We start from the raw sequence: 23252 nt of genomic DNA on the forward strand, positions 1-23252 counted from the left end.
TGTACGCTCTTGGCAGGACATGTGAAACAGTGTGTCGTTTAGGGGGGTTGTGAATAGACTTGAAAAGCAGTTCTGTGACATATCGATGGACACTTATATTTATTATTCTTATTATCACTTGTTTACTCACCGAGTCTGAATAATCTTTTCAGGAGGGCCTTGCCAAGTTTTTTCGCAGCAGTTGGGCGATATTGCTGCTTTGTTTAATCCCAATCGAGTAATTTTCTAGCATCGGTATCTTTGACCAATACCAGTTACACTGTATTTTTAGCTTTGGGATGAAACCAAAAAACCTGGAGAAAACCCATGCAGAACAGGGGGAGAATATAAAATCTCCACAGAAGGGCGCCCAATTCAGTAATTGAGCTCATGCCCTTCTTTACTGGGAGCCACAGGTGTAAATATCTCACCACCACCCTCTGATCGGTGTGGTCGTGCTGCTCGCCGCGGTCAATCCCACCAGCTGTAATTGTTATTGGGTCGCGACTTGACGCTGGTAATTAACACGGAGTGTGAGACAAAATAAAGCGCTTGAGCTCGCATTGCTAAAATATATTTATACTGACGCTGATGAATATGCGACGGCTCCCTAATGAACGATTCCCCACAATTAGACCCGTGGACTTCGGCGCTTGAAAATATTCCTTTGAAGCAATTGCTGCTCCTCGATCAAAGTTGTTTTTGATGTGCGAGTATCAAAGCCCTCCGGCACATTATCATTAAGCAACGCTGTGTTTTGTTTTGATGGGCACTGTAAAAAACCTGAGGGCTGCAATATTTAGACATCTTTGTTGCACATTTGAACTTATCCCTTGCGGCCCTTTTGTTAATGTTCGGAATTTTTTTTACGTCAAGTGCATTTATGGGTGAGTGTATGGGGAGTGGTTATGTATTGGTTAGCAAACTGTGCTTTGGTCTCATTGACCTGGGTTTCAATCCCGGCGGTGGGTTAAAGCGAGTGGCACACGGAATCTGAACCCGTCCTGGGACTACACCAGGGTCAGCTTGGCCCTATGAGTATTCGGTGCACTGTGTTAAACATCAACACTCTGCAGACAGCTAGCCAAGTATGGTAATGCTCACACCACAACCTCTCATGCCGTGGTGGCCTTTGATAGGTGCTCGCAGCATTTCCCCAAGACATCTAGGTGAATCTTTGTATTTGTATGGAGGATACAGTACTATCCACTGCCATTGTCATTATCGTGATCACCACTATACTCAATCATCATGCCCATCATAATTGGTTTGGTCACTACAAACAACTAAAGTAACAGTTGTGTTTGCTGCCCGTTGCTACTTTTTTGTGATTAAATAGTGTTTGTTAATGAATGTATCCGGCCAGTGGGTGCTGTGTCGGGTGATGAAACTGCATTACCACCCTCCCCACCGCCTCTTGGGTCGTAGGTCGTGTTTACTTACGAACTGTAATGACGCAGCCGGCCGCTATATATGTATTGTCAAACGAGCGCCAGCCACTTCCTCTCCTCCTGGAGCTCGGTTCAATGCTGCCTTGTAACAGCTTTGAATTGAAAGTCAAATCGCAGGAACAAATGGGAAAGTGTAATAATAGCGGTGAAAATTCCACATTCTCATGGCAGTGGCGAGTGTCTCCGTAGGACAAAAATTAACCCGTAAAAACAAAGTTTTTCACTATAAATCCTTTATATGCGTGGCATCGGTTTTATTTTATTATTCATTTCTGTTTTTCTTGAGTAAGAGTTTCGTTTTTATCACATTGCTATTTTAAATGAAATATGAAAAAAAAAATCCTAAAAAGTGGAAAATTTTGGGAAAAAAAATTCACGAAAATAAATTGTCACGCACAACGAGTCTGTGTGCAAAATGTCAGCTCGATTGGATCACGGCAAGTGGGTTAAAAAACGACCGAAAGATTGCACGGTCGTAAGCGCGCAAGCAACCACGGCGGCGCTCGGTTTATCGACCCTGGAGGAACGATAGGCCGAGCTGAACCCCGATCGGAATTCGTACTCACGGCCTTGCAAAAAGTTCCGGGGACTTCCTGCACTGCGGCACCACGCATGATGCAAGCATTGTGAGATGCAGTTTCGCAACAGCAAAGCCTCTGTGTGTGCCTGCAGGGTGGTGGGACACTGCGCAGTGCATTCCGTGAGTGCATTTCAATTTTAATGAACTAATACCTGAAATCTTTCTAATGAACGTAGTTAATTACATAGTAATCTTTTACGTAATTGTGTGTTAACACACTGCAGTACTTTACATGATCAAATCTCCCCCTCTGTATGGATTCTCTTCTCGTCTTAGGCACCGATCTGTGTGGTGTTTGTATGTTCTCCCCTGTTCTGTGTTTGTTTTCACTGGGGTCTCTGGTTTCTTACCATCGCTAAAAGAAACATGCAATGAACTGGTATTGGCCAAACATTGCAATGTTGATTAATGTACCTAAAGATTTCCCCCCCCTCCCCAGCAATCCCATTACACGTTGTGATTCAAGGCCATGATTTCATTCAAGAATAAATATAATTCATCTCGTTTTTATTATTTCACTTATAGGGATGAGTGCTTGTTGTGCCTTGTCTGTTCACTGGTTTGACTCGTACATGTGACGTGAGCGTTTGCCATTTGGATGCAATTTGTATGGATTCTTACAAACGCGATCCATATACTGACCGATCGTGTGTGAATTCGTGACGCTTTATTTACTACGCTGCTGAAGGGAGTTGCCCTTGTGTAATGGTTAACACAATGGACTTGCGATCCAGAGGTCGCCAGTTCTACTCCCGTCTCCAAGTGCTACCAGTGCCCGCCACCCCCCGCCACTGTCCACCCATCGGTGTCAATGGGTTGACCACAGTGAGTCTACGATTGGCAGGTCGCGTCCGGTGGGGTAAAGCCTATGGACGTCCGTCTCTTCCGACGCTTTTGGTGAAGGTGAACGAGTAGAATACCCACGAGACGTCGCTTCGGTCGGGGGGTGGGGGCCCTTCCACTGGCGCTCGCTTGAGCGGGGAGCTCCCGGGGCCGCTCCGTTACGTTTCTGCCGCACGGGCGCTAAACACCGAGGCCTTCGCGACTCAGAGGGTGATTCATAATTGATGTTTGGGTCAGGCCACTTAAGTCAAGTGAAGCAGTAATAAACTTGCACGTCAAGCGTAGTCGTTATTCATAATAGTTTGTTTTGGGTTAGATCGCGTAAATATAAATGTGGTGTTAAACCTGCCACCACCCGACACAGCCAAATTAGTAAGGTTTGTTACGTAAATAGACATGCCAATTCGTTACTTGTACAGCACACCGGTGTGTTGGAAAGCAAATCCACAACATTTGCAAACATTACGATTATTATTGATGATATTAGTCGCGAAAGCCTACGTGTTAAGTAGTCGTTATTGTGGGTGTAGTGGTGTTCTGAGTGCGTTAATGTGGAGGCCACGGTACGCTGCCCCTGTAGGGTAACAGGGTACCACCCGGCATCGTGGTCCTGCCGCGGTGCGGTGACTGGTGGGTTACAAGAAGTTGTGGGTTCGATCCCGACCACAATGCCATATTTTTGGAGTTTGCATGTTCTCCCTCTGGTCGCCTGGATTTTTCTCTGGGACTTCTGGTATTTCCCTCCACATTTTAGAAACATGCTTTTATAGTATTGTTCTGCTATAAATTTCCACGTGACAAGCCATTTCATTGAGCTACGATTTGTGACCAGGTCGCTTCTGACAAAAGGCTATAGAGCTCGTGGGCCTTACCTGGTATCATAAAAATTATTTAGTTTTTAAATCGTTTCATAGCTCTTGGTACGGTGGTGGCGGTGGTGCCAGCTGTCCACAGGCGCTGTCAAAGTACGGCACTATCTGCCGCACGCGATGCCGACCGAGGAGCCGTATTCGGACTCCGCGTTGGGTGCCGCGGTTTGTTGTTTTCCTTCCAACGCTAATCGTGGTTGTCGACCGCCCGACCCTTCAACGCTCGGCGTCGTCCCATTGTCGGTCGGAAAATTCCTGGATATTTGCGACTGAGCCCAGCGGGGGTCGGTCGCTCTCAGCGGTGCCAGAGATGCCGCCGCGTCGACTGTACGGAATACGGAATACAGGCGGCGGCGGCGGTGGCAAGGTCTATATTAAGCTCACTGTCGAGAATGGATCTGCCCGAGTGGTTAGACCACACGGCTCTCGCAAGCAAAAAGGTCGCAAGTTCAAATCCCCCCCCCCTTGAGGAGGTGATGGCTCGGCCCATGTTCTCTGTGTGGTTGATAAAACAGGTACCGCTTTGTGGATAGTCGGTCAAACGCGGTTGTCTTTTGATGTGGCCGGCCCCCATGTCACGTCAAGTGTATATCACCAGCTGATCGCTGCAACTGGAGGGGAGCGCTGACCCAGTGTTCATCTAAGCTGGAAAACACTTGAACTTTGTGAACGTATTAAGGTTTGTAGTTGTCAGTTATGTAGGGATAGTGCGAGTATTGTTTGTTGTTATTATTTGGTTGCTTGTTTGCCCAGAAAAGCCTCACTGGGTTTCAGGACTCTTTTCCAGAAAGGTCCTGCCAAGTTTTCATAGTTTTGTGACATAACTGCTATGTACTTTCCAGTTCAGTCATTTGCGGGTAATTGAAGAAATTGGGAAAATTTTAGACCGTGACGCCAGCACACGACTTCCAACTCTTGCGAAATACATCTCAGGATCTTGAATATCCCCCGTGAAGCAGACGGTGCTTAGCATTTCTTTGGTTAATACAACGCAGTGTGGAGGATATTTGCGACCCCACAAACAACTAAGCTGTTCAACGATAATAGTTTTTTCCCCTTTTTTCTGGCAACAAAACTGAAACCTTTTTACAAGGAATCATGTTTGCATTAACCACAAATGCCTACGGTCAGAATACAAACAAAAACACACACTGATAATGTATGCATTGTCCTTGAAATTGATTGGTCCACACCAGAGACAGCTTTCTTTTGAGCCTCGTCTCAAACGTGCACGACCAGATGACGCTAAAAGCTCGGGGTAAGCATTCACATCACGAGGCCTCCTTTGCCAGTACCAAAATAATCAATTTCAAGGACAATGCATACATTATCAGAGTGTTTTTTGTTTGCATTCTGACCGCAGGTATTGTGGTTAATATAAACATGATTCCTTGTAAAAAGGTTTCAGTTTTGTTGCCAGCAAAAAGGGGAAACACCCTATTATTATATTTTGGTTCTGGCAAAGGAGGCCTCAATGCTTACCCCGAGCCCTCATTACTCTGATAGTGCGCTGTCTTTGAGTTGTGCGCCGTCATCTGTTCAACGATGTTTTGTCAATGAGTTTGGAACTTTGTTAATTAATTGAAAGTTACACATCCGTAACTTTCAGGCACACTGCCGTAGCGCCCTCTCGTGGCCACACAGCCACACTGGAGCCCCCTCGCCTCCACTCGCCAGGTGGGGGCCCGTGACCTCGCCCCGTGACCTCGCCCTGTGACCTCGTCCCGGAACCTCCCCCCGTGACCCCGGCTTTGTCGCAACACACGGTGCATGCTGGGAGCTGCTCTGTGTTTGTCTCTGCAGCCCAGTGCGGTGCATGCTGGGAGCGCAGCTCAGTGCTTGCTGGGACTCGCTGTGTGTTGGTCTGTGGAGCCCAGTACGTGGAGGGGGAGTTGAATTCCGTCTTGACGGCGCTCTGGCCTCTAGCTGGGTTTTTAAAGATCAATGGACAGTTTTTAGCAGATTTCAGGATTGATATGATGATGAAAAAAAGAGTACCAAACTGTTATTGAGTGAGATTGTCCTTAAAGCCAAAACCCACGTTTAATATAATCTTCCTTAACCATGGTCAATCCACTGCTGGATGGAGGCCGCCCCAAGTCGCCGCCATCTGGCATGGTCTTGTGACGTAACAATATACACAACACCTGCAAATGAGCTGATCTCATTGTTCCATCTCCATGCTGAATGTGCTGTCTGGCGTGTTACCTACCTTGGCTTCCACTGAGGCATTAGTCTTGACCACTGGACATCCTTTCTACCCGTGTGTCTGCTCAAACCCAGTTACTTTTATTAAGCCAGGATGATGTGTTTAACTTGTGTATGTTCTCTCATCCACATGGTCCTGTTTATTTGTCTCAACGCATTCCCAAGCATGCATCTTCCATGCCCTTTTTGCGTACTTCTTTTTCGCTTTTATCAAATTTTCATCATTAATATCCACGTTATGTTGCTTTTAATGATACAATCTTGATTCGAAGCTTTCGTGACTGCAGGAATCCATATTCTTTGGTTCTTGTGTTGCGCCCGAAACGTCGTGATTTATTTTATTTTAATAATCAAGTTCAGCTTGGCACAAGCGCTCCAACCCGCTGCCACCGGCCTCTGCGTATAGCTCTGAACAGGCCGAGGCCTCCGTCTCGCCACACTCGATCACGCAGTGTCCTCGCGTTCAGCTGCGTCCCGGATTCAAGGCGATACCAACACGGCCATCGTGAGCCACCTGGCCACTTGACATGAAAGGGGACCCAACTCAAATGCGTCCAGCTTTGCAATAAGGGACGACACATTGCTTCCTGGTGCACACTTGATGTTTGCTATGGGCTCTATGTCAATTAGCCATTGGCCCAGAGAGACCCCCCGCTTGTCGCTAATGCTTATCGATCGTGCAACCCTTGGTTTAAATGTGCGAGGCAGCTGCTGTCGCCGCGGACTAATTTACGGGAGGTTGTGGAGAGCGCTTCAGAACGAGGGTGATCGCTAACGGTAGCGGCTCGCCGGGAAGCACCGTGCCTGCCACGCGCGCGTTCTTGCTCGGGGTGCCTCATCACTTAGCCTCCCCACCCCCCTCCCTTAGGAAACGTGGTCCTGTGTGAATAACACTGGTCAACACACTTTTTCTGGCACAAGGTATTCCAATGGTCATAAGGTAATTTTGGGGTTCTGATTCCAAATCTGGCATCAGTTTTTGTCTATCACATCAGGTTTTTGAGATATCATTGCATTTCCAATAAAAACTGCAGAAGAAAAATATTAAATAAATGTGGATATCTACATAAAATGATATTATAAACACACTATCTTAAAAATACAGCACCATATTTTAACACTAAAACAGTCAATGACTCGCAACAACTTGCAATCATAAGTGACAGAGTTAATTTCGGGTAAAATTAATGAAAATGGGGTATGCCGATAGCATAAAAATTAGATGTGATGGAGCAAATCTGAGATCAGATTTGGAATCAGCACCCTGAAATTAGTCTAGAACAGCTGCAAAAGTCCAGGCCAGAAAATAATGTTTTTTTGTGAACCAGTGTAATCTTTTGGCTCGTTCTGACCCAATAAACATTGCCTATAAGTTAAGCCTTACCTTAGACTTGAATCCTTCCTGTGCCATACAGCTCATTTGACAAACAGCTACACTGCAACTTCATGTCTCTTTTTTCTAACAAAGCGGTGGAATAAAGTTCAAAAAGCAAACTTCTGTGCTGTAATCCGAGCACGCACCCAGCCATGATTTAATCTCAAGCTGTTGAACCAGTACGAACTCAAGCGCGGTGACGTCCTGGCGGAAGCGCGTTTGCCGCTTTTTGCAGAGATTCGCGGTTCGAGTCCAGCAGCCATCCTGGTTATCACTGCGGTGTGTGCCGACCAGAATATTACAACTACTACCATGCACCGTCTGCTTCACAGTAGACATTAAAGGTTCCACGGCGCGCGAGTAGGCCGTTGTGTGCCAGTGTCATCATAAAAATTTGCCGTATTTTGAAAACTTTGCAGTACCCTCCTGAAACAGAATCACGAGGCTTTCCTGGGTAAACCCACGGAATAACGGTGAGTGGTCGGCCGATGGGCGGTCTACTCACCAGTGCCAAAGACGATGGCACCGTCATCTTAGCTTCACATTCAAGCGGAGCGATTGCATTCTGTTGTTTAACAAGGCATTGAGTTAGGGAATTTGTTTACACTGAATTAAACATGTTACATTACTCATCATTGATATATTTTTTAATATAATCGTCATGAATTGTATTCCACAAGTTCAGCATACGCTTGTAAATCATGAATAGTTTGTTTTGACAGGGTTTCACACCTTTTCAGTTTGTAATTAGTGCTGGCAAATTCCGAACCTCGTGAGCGATATCTAAACTGGTCCTGGGCTTGCCCTGGGTCTACTCTGCCTTGAATTATTACCTGGTGCAGTATGTAAACATCAGCACTGGGAAGACAAAGGTGGCAGGGCGTGGTGCTGTCCACACCACCACCACCTGTGTTTGTGCATGCCTTATTAGGTCCTCGCTAACGGCACTTGCTTCATTAGCCTTGTCTTTGATAATTATCAGTGTGTGTGTGTAGTGAGTGTGTGACCGTGTGTTGCAGTGGGTGGCTGTTTATTGTAGTGAGTCGTGTGTTGTTGTAGTGAGTGGGTGGATGACTTATAGTGAGTGGTGTTTGACTGTGTGTTGTAGTGAGTGGGTGGATGACTTATAGTGAGTGGTGTTTGACTGTGTGTTGTAGTGAGTGGGTGGATGACTTATAGTGAGTGGTGTTTGACTGTGTGTTGTAGTGAGTGAGTGGATGACTTATAGTGAGTGGTGTTTGCTGTGTGTTGTAGTGCGTGGGTGGATGACTTATAGTGAGTGGTGTTTGACTGTGTGTTGTAGTGAGTGAGTGGATGACTTATAGTGAGTGGTGTTTGCTGTGTGTTGTAGTGCGTGGGTAGATGACTACTTATTGTAGCGAGTCGGTGTGTGGTTGTGAATCGTGGCGAGCGAGTGTTGTTGGCGGGAGGGCGGCTGATCAAGTGTAGCCGCGTGTGCCGCTTCACGGCTAATGGCTCTCTTCTTCTCTCGTGAGCTTTCACGTGTGTGCACCGCCTCGTGGCTATAAACACACACGCAGCGGCGCGCATGGCTCCATCTCACACGGCTTCATCGCAGGCCGACAAGCCCGGACACGGCCTGCACGCGCTTCGCCAAGCACGCACAATGCACTCCGTTCCACTCGCCCTATTTATCTTGCCATGTGCTCACATATTTATATGTGTGCCTGTCTATTTGTCACTTTATATATTTATTTGGCTTAGCTCACTCCGCCAATTGTGCGCGGTGCTTTTGAATGGGCGGTTGCGTAATGTCTCCTTTGAATGAGAACTGGGATGGAAAAGGAATAATGTGTTTTATAGTGCTGTGAACAATTGGGGCAGCTGGCTTGGCTGGCTCATTAACTCGACTAGCTTGCCTAGTTGTTTTGCTTGCTGGGCAGTCGATGGCGCTTTGGTTAATGAGTAGACAAGCCCAAGTAGGTGTATGTGTTCATGTATGTGCGTATGTATTTTAATATTGTTTAATCGGCGTGTATTTCCTGGAATGGTATGGATCAGAAACACAGACATTGACAAAAGCTGAAACGCCACTGAGGCACATGCGAAATGCACGCTCGGAATGACATTGGGAGATAAGAAAGAGGAACATGCGTACACCGGTTAATACATGTAAGTGTGCCTGGGAAGGGGACGTTGCAAGGGATAATGGTCAATAATAATGAGGGAATGACGACCAAATGATGGAACTCGCTGGATAGGCCCATCCCCTGCAAAGATGGAGTGCTGAAATCGGCTCGTGTGTCGGTGCTAGACAGATTGTTGACCATGATAGGTGACTGCTTGGGGAGGTTTTCATCCAGCAGTGAAATTATCATGGCTTATGATAACGCTACGTAGGTAGAAAAATAAATATAATCCAGCTGTGGAACTGCCAATAATTGTTTCCGCCCGAGGACGACCGCTTGTGTTGGTATCGAAACGTCGTGATATATTCTTTTATTTTGTTTTATTTTTCTTCCTTCGTGACTTTACCCGAAAGAACCAAAGAGCATGGATTCCTGCAGTCACGAAAGCTTCAACTCAAGATTATGATAATGCTGTTTGGAACGGGGATTCCCTGCCCTACAACGGCACTGACCTGGGTTCAATTCTCATCCATTCACATTATTATGTTCCAGTGATCGCCCAACGTGTCCTGGGCTTCCCATAAGTCCACTCTGTCGACATTCGTACCTGGGAGACAGGTGGCCGAGTATGGTTCTGGCCACACAACCTCGAGTGTGCCGTGCAGGCCTGAATAGGTGCTCGACAAAAACAAATGCACTTACAGTCCGTGGAGCTAAGTGGAGGCCTTCATCATCATCACGTGATATATTGGTGTGTGTACGTATAGCACTACGCAGAGGCTCTTGATGTCCGTGGTATGTAGATGAGTGCGTGTTTGTACAAGGCTAAGCAATAATTCTAGATTTGAAGCTTTCGTGACTGCAAGGAGTCATATTCTTAGGTTTTTTCGGTAAAGTCACGTAGGTAAAAAATTAAAACTAATAAAAGTAAAATAAATAAAAGAAAAAGAAAAATCACGACGTTTCGGAGGCAACACAAGCTTCCGCCTTCAGGTGGAACCCTCACAGCACGACAGCTGTATCAAGTAAATGAGAGAATTCAAGAGATACCACTCCGTATATATAATGCTTGAGGGGGGGGGGGGAAGGGCCAGGAACGGCCCACTTTTATTATTATGGTAAGGTGCGGCTTGAGACTACGGCTAGATTACATAACAAAATGACTGAGCCTTTATTATGGAGAGGTGCGGTTTGTGACTACGTCTAGCCGACATAACAAAATGCTGCAAATGAGACCGAGCCAATAGGTCTCATCCGCGTGTGATGCGTGCGATGTGCGTGTAGACCCCAGCGATGGATCGCATGAAGAAGCTCAAGCGGCGTCTGTCGCTGACGCTGCGTGGAGGCCGCCCTGTGGACGAGGCGCTCTCCGAGCTCGCTGAGCAGATGACCATGGAGGACGGCACCATCAAAGACAACGGTAGCGCCCCGGGTGCGGCCCCACAGCTCCACCAGCAACGGCTCTATTACCACCACCACCACCACGTCCGTTAGCACCGCTACTTCCCGCAGTAGCCCCCCAAGCCTGTGCCTCCACTCCCTCCGGCGTCGGCACCACCGCCACTTCCATGACCACCACCGCTCGCTCTCACCAGCAGCACCACCGCCGACACGTCCTTCGCTCTCTCCAGCGGCAGCAGCAATCTCCAACATCCCCATTACCACCACCACCACTACTTCCAGCAACAACACATCGTCACTGATAAAACTGCCTTCACCACCATCGCCATCGTCTCTCGCAACTCCAGCACCACCACTGTCTCCACCACCACAACCACCACCATCTCTAGCACTGCCAGCACCAACACGACCTTCATCACCATCATCTCTAGCAAGCCGAGCACCACCACTGTAATCTCCAGCAACTTTAGCACCACTAGCATCGTCATCAGCAACGCAAACTCGGCCACCGTCTCCACTGCACCCAGCGTTATCACCACTGCTACTCGCACCACCAACATTATCACGGCAGGGTGGCCCAGTGGTTACACTGTTTCCTCGGCAATAAGGGCCTGGATTCAATTTGGAGAGAACCCATGCGGAACAGGGGGAGAACATACAAACTCCACACAGCAAGGCACTCGAGTTTGGAATCGAACCCGTGCTGTTCTTGCGTTGAGGCACGAGTGTTACTACCACCGCGCCACTGCCCTGCCGCCTACTCGCGTCACTCGGCTGCCCTGATCAGCCCCTTTTCGGGTTGAAGTTTTTTGTGTTTCGTGATACGGAGCGGTGGCTCGGTTGGTAGTGCATTGTGTGCTATGTACGCAAGCACCTGAGTTTGATTTATGCCCACGGCTCACATCCATGGCCCGCGATATCTGAACCAGACCTAGCCCCCCCCCCCCCCATTACCGCCACTCTTTACTGAACATCACTGGCCGCCGCGGTAAAGTATGGTCAAACAATCACATAGCCAAAACGTAATGGGGAGACGTTCACAAAAGTATGTAAATGAATATATTTTTAAATTGTATATGTATTGCGCTGTGCTGTTTTATCAAATCGTGATTCGGTAACGGTTTGCTGACCTCTGCTGGCAGAACACAGTCATTGCAATGATTTCGTCTTAACAGTGAACCTATTGATGGCAAATGTGGTGGATAAGAGCACATGCAGGTGTTGTATTCATTAGCAGCAAGGACAGGACTGGCAATACCGGCTGTTAATGTGGTTGTTCACGTAGGACGTTAGTGTTGCTGGTGACTTGGGGATTGTGATCTTTGTCCTCTTGCCTATATCCCAATCCATTTTGCAAGATGGATAATATGTTACAATTTCCAACATCTTAATATTGACAATGTATTGTTCATTATAGGCAACGCCACCATAATAGCAACATCACGTGGCATTTAATGAACAAAGGTATTACCGTAGTATTGACATTTTCACAATGCAATACTCAACACGTTGATATTGCTTATCACGGGACATCAGCTCAACATCGATACATGCCACTCGGTGTAAGCGGTGTCTTCCAATTGCCTTGTCAATGGAAGCAATCACTTCATGTTGCTTACATTTGCTCGCTATTGCTCAATGTAAGAGGCAATAACTGTCTTCTTGGTTCTTTCGGTAAAGTCACGTAGAATGGAAATAATAAAATAATAAAAATAAAACATAATAAAATAATTCTCACGACGTTTCGGCCACAACGCAAGCAGCCGTCCTCAGGTGAAGAACAGGTCTGTCGAAAAGACAAGAGTCTGTCTTTCTCTGTCTTTTCGACAGACCTGTTCTTCACCTGAGGACGGCTGCTTGCGTTGTGGCCGAAACGTCGTGATAATTATTTTATTATGTTTTATTTTTATTATTTTATTATTTCCATTCTACGTGATGACTTTACCGAAAGAACCAAGAAGATGAATCCCTGCAGTCACTAAAGCTTTAAGGCAATAACTGCTTTGGACCAATTCCCTGTGGTGGAGGCGGGAAGGGCCGTGCACGAAGCCCGCACGCGCCGCAGTGCAGCGCAGAGACGAGGGCACTGCGACGATGCAGCAGTGGCACGTTCAGTCTGCCCCTCGTTCTTTCTGGCTCTCGGGTTACTAGTGTTTCCCCGCATAGGTTCGACGTAATGTTGGCCGCTTTGGTGGCGGGGTCATGCTTCCGACTATGCCTGAACTACCTTGCCTGGCGTCTCGCTCTTGGTTTGCCGACAGGGCACGTGTAATGACGAGCACACATCGGGGCGGGGTAGTGCGAGTTCGATATCTTATTCCACGTTGCCTACCAAGTGAAACTGTCTCCCTGCTCGAATGAGCATTGGGGCGACCCAGAGACGGCGGTGGAAAATCCGCATTCCCTTGACAGAGAACAGCATCTCCATGATGTGACTACTGGTGACTTCCAATAAAGTGGTACCCGTTTTATCGACCATAAAGGAATGGTGAGCTGAGTTGACCAACGATTGGGATTTGAACTCATGACCAATCTGTGCAGTGGCAATGCGATCTGTTCGCTTGCAGTCGTCAATTCGGCGAACATCTCTCCAAGATCAATGAAACAAATACCGCTGTGTGGGATGTCGGCAGTGTTATCTAATGGGACAGATTGCATGGGAATGAGGAATATCCACCACTGGTCTGAAGGCAGCCAAACAAGAAAAGCGCCGTCCAGGAGTTTGTTTAAGGAAGGGGAAGACACGTGGACTTGTTTGAGGAATGCTGCGTAAACTCCCAGAATACTCGCTTTAAAATCCGACTGCCGCCTCGCTCCCGTGTGTGCCTGTCAGCAGCCGGGCACGCCGGCACAGAAACCTCTTTTGTGTTATGATTTATTCTTATTTCAATTTTTGCTGTTGCTTTTTTTTGTCTTTTTGTTTCTCTTCTGTTTGCTCCTCTTCTTCCTCCTCGTCCGTCCTTCCCACCTCGTTTGGCTCGTGGGCCTCCCTGTTCCACCCCCCTCCCCCCCTCCCGCTCCCTGTGCCCACCCTCGTGCCCTCCAACACCGTGGCTGCCCGCTGCTTGTGACCGCACGGACGCCACGTTTCTGTCTCTGGACGCCCCCGGCGAGTCCGGACACACAACGTGCGTACCGCACGGTTGGTTCGTGTGTTTGCATGCACGTGTGCGTCTGTGTGTGTGTGTTTGTCTGCGTGTGTGTTTGTCTGCGTGTATCTGCGTGTGTGTTTGTCTGCGTGTGTGTGTGTCTGTGTGTGTTTGTCTGCGTGTGTGTTTGTCTGCGTGTGTGTTTGTCTGCGTGTACATGTACGCACGTGTGCATGTGTCTGCGTGTGTGTGTGTCTGTCTGCGTGTGTGTGTGTATGTGTGTGTCTTTGCCTGTTCTGGGTGTATACATGTACGCACGTGTGCACATGTACGCACGTGTGCACATGTACGCACGTGTGCTTGCATCTTTGCATGTATATGTGCGTGCCTGTTTGTTTGCGTGTATGTGTGCGCATGTCTGTGTGCGTGTGGTTGCGTGTGCATTTGTGTGAACGTGTCTATGCGTATGCATGTTTGTATATGTGTGTGTGTGTATCTGCACATGTGTGTGTCTGCATTTGCAAACCACTTTCTGTACCCCTCGCCCTCGATGAGCGTTCACACGTCTGTTGCAACTTTCATCTCCACACCTTTCTTTTGCACGACACCGACCGCCACATTGCTTGCGTGCACCCTTCTCGCTGCACGTGGCGTGCTATCGCTCTCGCTCCCAACGTTATGATTTGTTTATTCTTTCCCTTACGATTTTGCTTGACTGCATTTTGCCCTCTGGGCATTCGAATCACGTGCACATCTCCTCTTACCCCCCCCCCCTCACTCTTCACGCATGATTGGCCATCCACCGAATGTCGACCGCACGGCGCGTAAACCGACGGCCTTCACTGAAACACAAACGGGGTCCGAACACACGGCCGCCGGGGTCCTTAACGCATCCCCCCCCTCCCCGCACGCTCGCACGCACACTCTGCGATACCGCACACCCACGTGGCGCACGCACGCACACTCTGCGATACCGCACTCCCACGTGGCGCACGCACGCACAGGCACGTGCACGCGCACGGACGCCGTGGTGCGCAACGGAAAGCCGCCCGCCTCGCACAGCATGCACTCCTTCCTGCACCAGTACGCGGGCAGCCTGCGCAAGCCGCCCCTACGGAGGCCTCACAGCGTGACGGGTGGCCCCGTGCTGCCGGCCAACCTCTCCGTACCGCGGCACAGGGGCGATGGCGGCGGCGGCGACGGGGGCGGCGGCGCCGGGGTTGGCGACGCTGTCGGAGGAAACGGCGACGGCAGCAACAGCGTCAGCAGACATCACCTCGGTGCCTCAGCCGCCCGGGCCGGGGAGGGGATTGCGGTCGGAGGGGATTGCGGGGGATGTAGGGCTGCGAGGATCCGTACGGGATCCTAACGCCTCCTTGTTTCTGTACTCCGAGTCTCAGCCATTAGCAATTCCCCACGGACACAGGAACCGTGGCGCAGAGAGGGATTTTGGGAAGGCCCCTAGTACCACCCCTGCCTCCCCCCCACCAGAACCCGTTATTCGTGAGTCACTTTTGCTCTGTGCCTGAGCAGGCGTGCAACGGGGGGCTTTGCCAACTTGTAGAAATTTTCTAAACTAATTGAGAGTAATTACTCAATATTACCTCATTAGACCTCCTTTGCCAGTACCAAAATATAATAATAGGGTTTTTCCCATTTTTTCTGGCAACAAAACTGAAACCTTTTTGCAAGGACTCATGTGTGCATTAACCACAATACTTGTGGTCTAAATGCTGGCAAACGAGGTCTAATGATGTAGATGCTTACCCCGAGCCCTCATTACCTTGATAGTGCATTGTCTTTGAGCTGTGTACGCCTTTTGGCGTCCTCTGGTCTAGCACCAATTGGGTCGAGGCTCAAAAGAAAGCCGTCACTGGTGTGGACCAATCAGTTCCACGGACAATGCATATATTATCAAAGTGTTTTTTGTTTGCATTGTGACCACAAGTATTGTGGTTAATGCACACATTATGCCTTGTAAAAAGGTTTCAGTTTTGTTGCCAGAATAAAGGGGAAAAACCCTATTATTCGATATTACCTGTTTGCCTGTTTGGAGCACACGAGGAGATTTACTCCAAACTGTGCGGTGCCGTTTGGCTGCCTCTTCTCACTGCCTGGCACCGCTGAGGGCAGTGCCTTCCTGTTCCAGTGGGCAGCGTCGTCTCCATCGCTCACCTGGGGCGGCTCCAATCTCCGTGAGACAGCCGCTGCTTACGAAGCTCTCTATGCAGGGAAGCCTCATGGAGCTTCGGGAAGGTCCGACATTGGGATGTTTGGCCACTTCCATTCACGAGCGTTTGGCTTGTGCGGAGGAGATTGTAGTGGCCAGAGAAAACCAATGCGTTCATCGCCTCGCTGTGATTGGCTGTTGTGAGGTCACACAGGTTTGACTGTTGTCAAGGACAACGCCTTTGCGTTCAGACGAAAATGGCAGCACAATGTGTTTATCGGAGGTCCTGCAGAAAATAATCAAACTACGTATCAGTGATTTAAAGGTGCACGGTGCTGTCTTCACATGTCACTCTCATCCCTTGTGATCAACGACTTTGTCGTCATGTGTCGGTCATGGTAAAGTCGCAGAAGCAAATGGTTTCTATTCGTGCCGTCAGAGCCGATGGCTGTTGGGACGCTGTGTGCAAGGCTGTGTTTTTGCAATGGTTTAGTTGTCTCGTGTCCTGCTGGGTGGCGCTCGATTCAGAGCACTCGGCTCCCGGTCAAAACGTGGGGGCCCTCGCAAACCTCCCCGGGGTTCACGCACCATCCCTCCCGGGTCGATGGCACATTTTGAACCCTTTTACCCACGGCAGTGTTATAAGTGGTGTGTTCTGCCAGTGCGGTATCTGAGAGCACGTCCAACCCATGCTCATGAGTCACGCCACGTGTCTCTTCGTGCAGGTTTCCCCACGTCCCGGTGTGTTTGTCTTCATGTCTCCGCGTCCCTGAGTCTGTGTGCCATCAGCTGTGTCCACGTGCGAGGCGTCTTCCTGTCTTTGAGTCTGCCCTCCGCGCCCTGCCGTGTGTACGTGTGTCTCCATGTACCCAGGTGTCCCCATAACCCAGGGTGTCCGTGTGCCCTTGTCTCCTTCACTTGGAAGCGTATTATTAATAATACATATGACAATTCCTTCTAGGGGAAACACATACTAATTAACCGATTACTAACGTAGTGTATAATTACAATAACCATCTACCCCCCTCCGCCCCCCTCTGATCTCCGCAACTGCTTGGGTATAATAATTGAGTTAAGTTATTGAATAACACAAATTAAAACTAATTAGTAATCTATTATATAATAACAATAACCCTCCCCCCCCCCCCACCTTTAATTTCTGCAATTGAATGGTATTAGTAATTGGGTTCAATTAATAAATAATACACATTACAACTAATTACTAATCGTCAACTCATTACTAATCATAACAATTGACTGATTACTAATCTATTATATAATTACAATACCCCCCTCCGCCTCAAATCACTGCACGTGAATGGGTTAAACGATGACGTCACCCTGCTGCTGCTGCTCTGTTTAAGACCGGGAGCAAGTGGAGGGCCTCGCCATGCTGGCGAATTGCCCGATGATGCTGGGTGTAATTACCAGCGAAACGTCGTACTACTCAAAAACTGTAAATGTTGTGGATTCACTCTTCAACACACCGGTGGGCTGAAGTAGAGAACTATTTGTCTTTTGTCAACGTGACACTTTTTGCTGATTGGCCGTGTCGGGTGGTGGAGGGTTACGACACATAAATAACGAGATCTAACCCAAAAACGTTTATTATGATTAAAGCTTTCGTGACTGCAGGAATTCATATTCTTTGGGTCTTTCAGTAAAGTTCCGTAGATAGGTGCAAATTAATTAATAATAATAAATTAGCATGCTAATCTCTCACATTAACATGACTAGCCCCGCCCACTTCGTCTATGACCGTGGGACTACACCCTCTGCAACAATCTGCATTCAGCAGCTTTTCCCGGTTTCCTCCTGATGACCATCGCTTGTGTTGTGATCGAAGCGTCGTAGTTTATTTATTTATTTTATGCTTATTATTTTTATTAATTTTAACCTATCTACGTGACTTTACCGAAAGACGTAAAGGATATCCGTAATTCCTGTTTGCCAAGGCATCGCTGTTCCCCTGCGTCTTCCTGTTCTACTCCTGGGCAGGGTGGTGCAGTGGTGACGCTTGTGCCTCGTGGTACTAAAAAGGCCCTGGATTTGATTTCCGACTGGCACTTTTCTGTGTGGGGTTTACATGTTCTCCCCCTTTTGTGCGTGGGGCTTCCTCTGGGTTGTGCCGGTTACTCCACCTCCCCCATAACTGTGTATATATACATACACATATATATATATATAAACAATCTCAATCCCAGTTCAAATTTGCAAAACAATAAAGAAAAAACATGAATCGCTCCGTACTGGCAGAATGTCTCGTCGCCGTGCCAGGTGTTGAGTCGCCTTGTGCTGTACAGGGGCAGCTTTGCACTCGGAAACCCTCCGTTAGGTGATAGAGCGCAATACATGTGTACGTTCACATTAATTTGCCCGTGTAACGCCCTTGCCACCCTACACGATTGCTCACTCTCACCCACCGCGCGCTCTCCTCCCCGCCACTGCCGGGCGGCGCAGGCGTTGTGCACGAGAATCTCAAGATGGGCTCGGACGGGGAGAGCGATCAGGCGTCGGGGACCTCGTCGGACGAAGTGCAGTCGCCTGTGCGCGTGCGCATGCGGAACCACCCGCACCGGCGCATCTCGCAGGAGGTGAGCGACGCGTGGACGAGTGGGCGTGCACACTCGTCCAGACGCGGACTGCCCTCTCGGACCGACACACACACACACACTCGCATACACGTACAGACCAACACGTGTGGACTTTTGGGGCAAGTGCTGTCAGCGAGCATCTATGAAAGGCCGGCACGGCACACGAGGGGTTGGATGGGTGGCCAGCACCATGCTCGGCTACCTTTGTCTCCCCGGTGCTGATGTTTACACACCGCACCAGGTACTATGGCTGAGTCGACCTAGGGGAGGCCCAGGAGGGTTTCAGATATTCATCACCGATTTTGGCCATGAGTTAAACTCAAACTCGGGTCACTGGGTTCTTGGCACAGCACACCAACTACTGTGCTACCGCTTGCCACACTCGTGCACATACACACACCAACACACGTATACACACCAACACACATATACACACCAACACACGGACACACAGCACACCAACTACTGTGCTACCGCTTGCCACACTCGTGCACATACACACACCAACACACGGACACACAGCACACTAACTACTGTGCTACCGCTTGCCGCACTCGTGCGCATATACACACCAACACACGGACACACAGCACACTAACTACTGTGCTACCGCTTGCCACACTCGTGCGCATATACACACCAACACACGAAAACACACCAACACGCGTATACACACCGACACACCGACACACAGCACACAAGCAATGCACCTCCCCAACAGGCACATTGAGATGCACACATTATTGCACAAAAGCCCCATACATCTACGCACACGCAACAGCTACCCACGTGCCCATATGTATTTGCGTGAACACACGCTCACACCAAAATCCCCAGAAGAGTGCACACTTACACATGTATACATATCACACGTACCAATGGATCGTGCGCAGTTGCACCCTGGCGACGCACACATGCGTGCGTTTACACGGAGGCTCCCTTTCTCGCACGCGTCCCGTAGGGCGTGCGTGCGGGCTAGGGGAGGATGAATGCCAGTGGTGGTGATCGCCGTTTCTCTGCCCGTTTCTTGCAGGATCTCAACAAGAGGTTATCGCTCCCTGCCGACATTCGGCTTCCCGAGGGATACCTGGAGAAGATGCAGCTCAACAGCCCGCCCTTCGACAAGCCGCTGAGCAGACGGCTCCGCAGGGCCTCACTGGTGCGTGCCCTGCCGCCCCCCCACTCTGCTCGGCAGAACCGCGTCCAGAAGCCAATGGCGCTCTCACTCGAATTACCACTCGCTCATCCACACCACCACTCACTCATACACACCACCACTCGCTCATACACACCACTACTCGCTCATACACACCACTACTCGCTCATACACACCACTACTCGCTCATACACACCACTACTCACTCATACACACCACCACTCGCTCATACACACCACCACTCGCTCATACACACCACTACTCGCTCATACACACCACCACTCGCTCATACACACCACCACTCGCTCATACACACCACTACTCGCTCATACACACCACCACTCGCTCATACACACCACTACTCGCTCATACACACCACCACTCGCTCATACACACCACTACTCGCTCATACACACCACTACTCGCTCATCCACACCACCACTCGCTCATCCACACCACTACTCACTCATACACACCACTACTCGCTCATCCACACCACCACTCGCTCATCCACACCACTACTCACTCATACACACCACTACTCACTCATACACATCACTACTCGCTCGTACACATCACTACTCGCTCGTACACATCACTACTCGCTCATACACACCACTACTCGCTCATCCACACCACCACTCGCTCATACACACCACCACTCGCTCATACACACCACCACTCGCTCATCCACACCACTACTCGCTCATCCACACCACCACTCGCTCATACACACCACCACTCGCTCATACACACCACCACTCGCTCATCCACACCACCACTCGCTCATACACACCACCACTCGCTCATCCACACCACCACTCGCTCATCCACACCACCACTCGCTCATACACACCACTACTCGCTCATCCACACCACCACTCGCTCATACACACCACTACTCACTCATATACACCACCACTCGCTCATCCACACCACTACTCGCTCATACACACCACCACTCGCTCATACACACCACCACTCACTCATATACACCACCACTCGCTCATCCACACCACCACTCGCTCATACACACCACCACTCGCTCATACACACCACCACTCGCTCATACACACCACTACTCGCTCATCCACACCACCACTCGCTCATACACACCACCACTCGCTCATACACACCACCACTCGCTCATCCACACCACCACTCGCTCATACACACCACCACTCGCTCATACACACCACCACTCGCTCATCCACACCACCACTCGCTCATACACACCACCACTCGCTCATCCACACCACTACTCGCTCATACACACCACCACTCGCTCATACACACCACCACTCGCTCATCCACACCACTACTCGCTCATACACACCACCACTCGCTCATACACACCACCACTCGCTCATCCACACCACTACTCGCTCATACACACCACCACTCGCTCATACACACCACCACTCGCTCATACACACCACCACTCGCTCATACACACCACCACTCGCTCATACACACCACCACTCGCTCATACACACCACCACTCGCTCATACACACCACCACTCGCTCATCCACACCACCACTCGCTCATACACACCACTACTCGCTCATCCACACCACTACTCGCTCATACACACCACCACTCGCTCATACACACCACTACTCGCTCATACACACCACCACTCGCTCATACACACCACCACTCGCTCATACACACCACCACTCGCTCATACACACCACCACTCGCTCATACACACCACCACTCGCTCATACACACCACCACTCGCTCATACACACCACTACTCGCTCATCCACACCACTACTCGCTCATCCACACCACTACTCGCTCATACACACCACCACTCACTCATACACACCACCACTCGCTCATACACACCACCACTCGCTCATCCACACCACTACTCGCTCATACACACCACCACTCGCTCATACACACCACCACTCGCTCATACACACCACCACTCGCTCATACACACCACTACTCGCTCATACACACCACCACTCACTCATACACACCACCACTCGCTCATACACACCACCACTCACTCATACACACCACCACTCACTCATACACACCACCACTCGCTCATACACACCACCACTCGCTCATACACACCACCACTCGCTCATACACACCACCACTCACTCATACACACCACCACTCGCTCATACACACCACCACTCGCTCATACACACCACTACTCGCTCATACACACCACTACTCGCTCATACACACCACTACTCGCTCATACACACCACCACTCGCTCATACACACCACCACTCGCTCATACACACCACCACTCGCTCATACACACCACTACTCACTCATACACACCACTACTCGCTCATACACACCACTACTCGCTCATACACACCACTACTCGCTCATACACACCACTACTCACTCATACACACCACCACTCGCTCATACACACCACTACTCGCTCATACACACCACTACTCACTCATACACACCACTACTCGCTCATACACACCACCACTCGCTCATATACACCACCACTCGCTCATACACACCACCACTCGCTCATCCACACCACTACTCGCTCGTACACACCACCACTCGCTCATACACACCACCACTCGCTCATACACACCACTACTCGCTCATACACACCACTACTCACTCATATACACCACCACTCGCTCATCCACACCACCACTCGCTCATCCACACCACTACTCGCTCATACACACCACCACTCGCTCATCCACACCACCACTCGCTCATACACACCACCACTCGCTCATCCACACCACCACTCGCTCATCCACACCACCACTCGCTCATCCACACCACCACTCGCTCATACACACCACTACTCGCTCATACACACCACTACTCACTCATATACACCACCACTCGCTCATCCACACCACCACTCGCTCATCCACACCACTACTCGCTCATCCACACCACCACTCGCTCATCCACACCACCACTCGCTCATCCACACCACCACTCGCTCATACACACCACCACTCGCTCGTACACACCACCACTCGCTCATCCACACCACCACTCACTCATATACACCACCACTCGCTCATCCACACCACTACTCGCTCATATACACCACCACTCGCTCATCCACACCACCACTCACTCATATACACCACTACTCGCTCATCCACACCACTACTCGCTCATATACACCACCACTCGCTCATCCACACCACCACTCACTCATATACACCACCACTCGCTCATATACACCACCACTCGCTCATCCACACCACCACTCGCTCATATACACCACCACTCGCTCATCCACACCACCACTCGCTCATACACACCACCACTCACTCATATACACCACCACTCGCTCATCCACACCACTACTCGCTCATCCACACCACCACTCGCTCATACACACCACCACTCGCTCATCCACACCACTACTCGCTCATCCACACCACCACTCGCTCATACACACCACCACTCACT

General features: G+C 49.7%; 1 protein-coding gene across 12 annotated transcripts in view; it reads left to right on the forward strand.

Moving 5' to 3' along the window:
- LOC144731198 (cyclin-dependent kinase 17-like) overlaps positions 1–23252 on the forward strand; it is a 71318-nt gene that overhangs the window by 28813 nt on the left and 19253 nt on the right. For 4 of the 12 annotated variants that reach the window (XM_078612186.1, XM_078612181.1, XM_078612177.1 and 1 more), the window contains exons 2-5: positions 10680–10827; positions 14890–15165; positions 18516–18649; positions 19683–19808. In XM_078612186.1, coding sequence (XP_078468312.1) covers positions 10689–10827; positions 14890–15165; positions 18516–18649; positions 19683–19808 — 675 coding nt within the window. In that variant the 5' untranslated portion in view covers positions 10680–10688. Of the gene's footprint in view, positions 1–2043; positions 2131–2781; positions 2914–9327; positions 9439–10679; positions 10828–13851; positions 13925–14889; positions 15166–18515; positions 18650–19682; positions 19809–23252 lie in introns of those variants that run through there. The other 8 variants (XM_078612176.1, XM_078612174.1, XM_078612175.1 and 5 more) reach the window with 8 other exon arrangements.

Source organism: Lampetra planeri, chromosome 38 (genome assembly GCF_965212315.1).
Source record: "Lampetra planeri chromosome 38, kcLamPlan1.2.h2, whole genome shotgun sequence".
Lineage (NCBI taxonomy): Eukaryota > Metazoa > Chordata > Hyperoartia > Petromyzontiformes > Petromyzontidae > Lampetra > Lampetra planeri.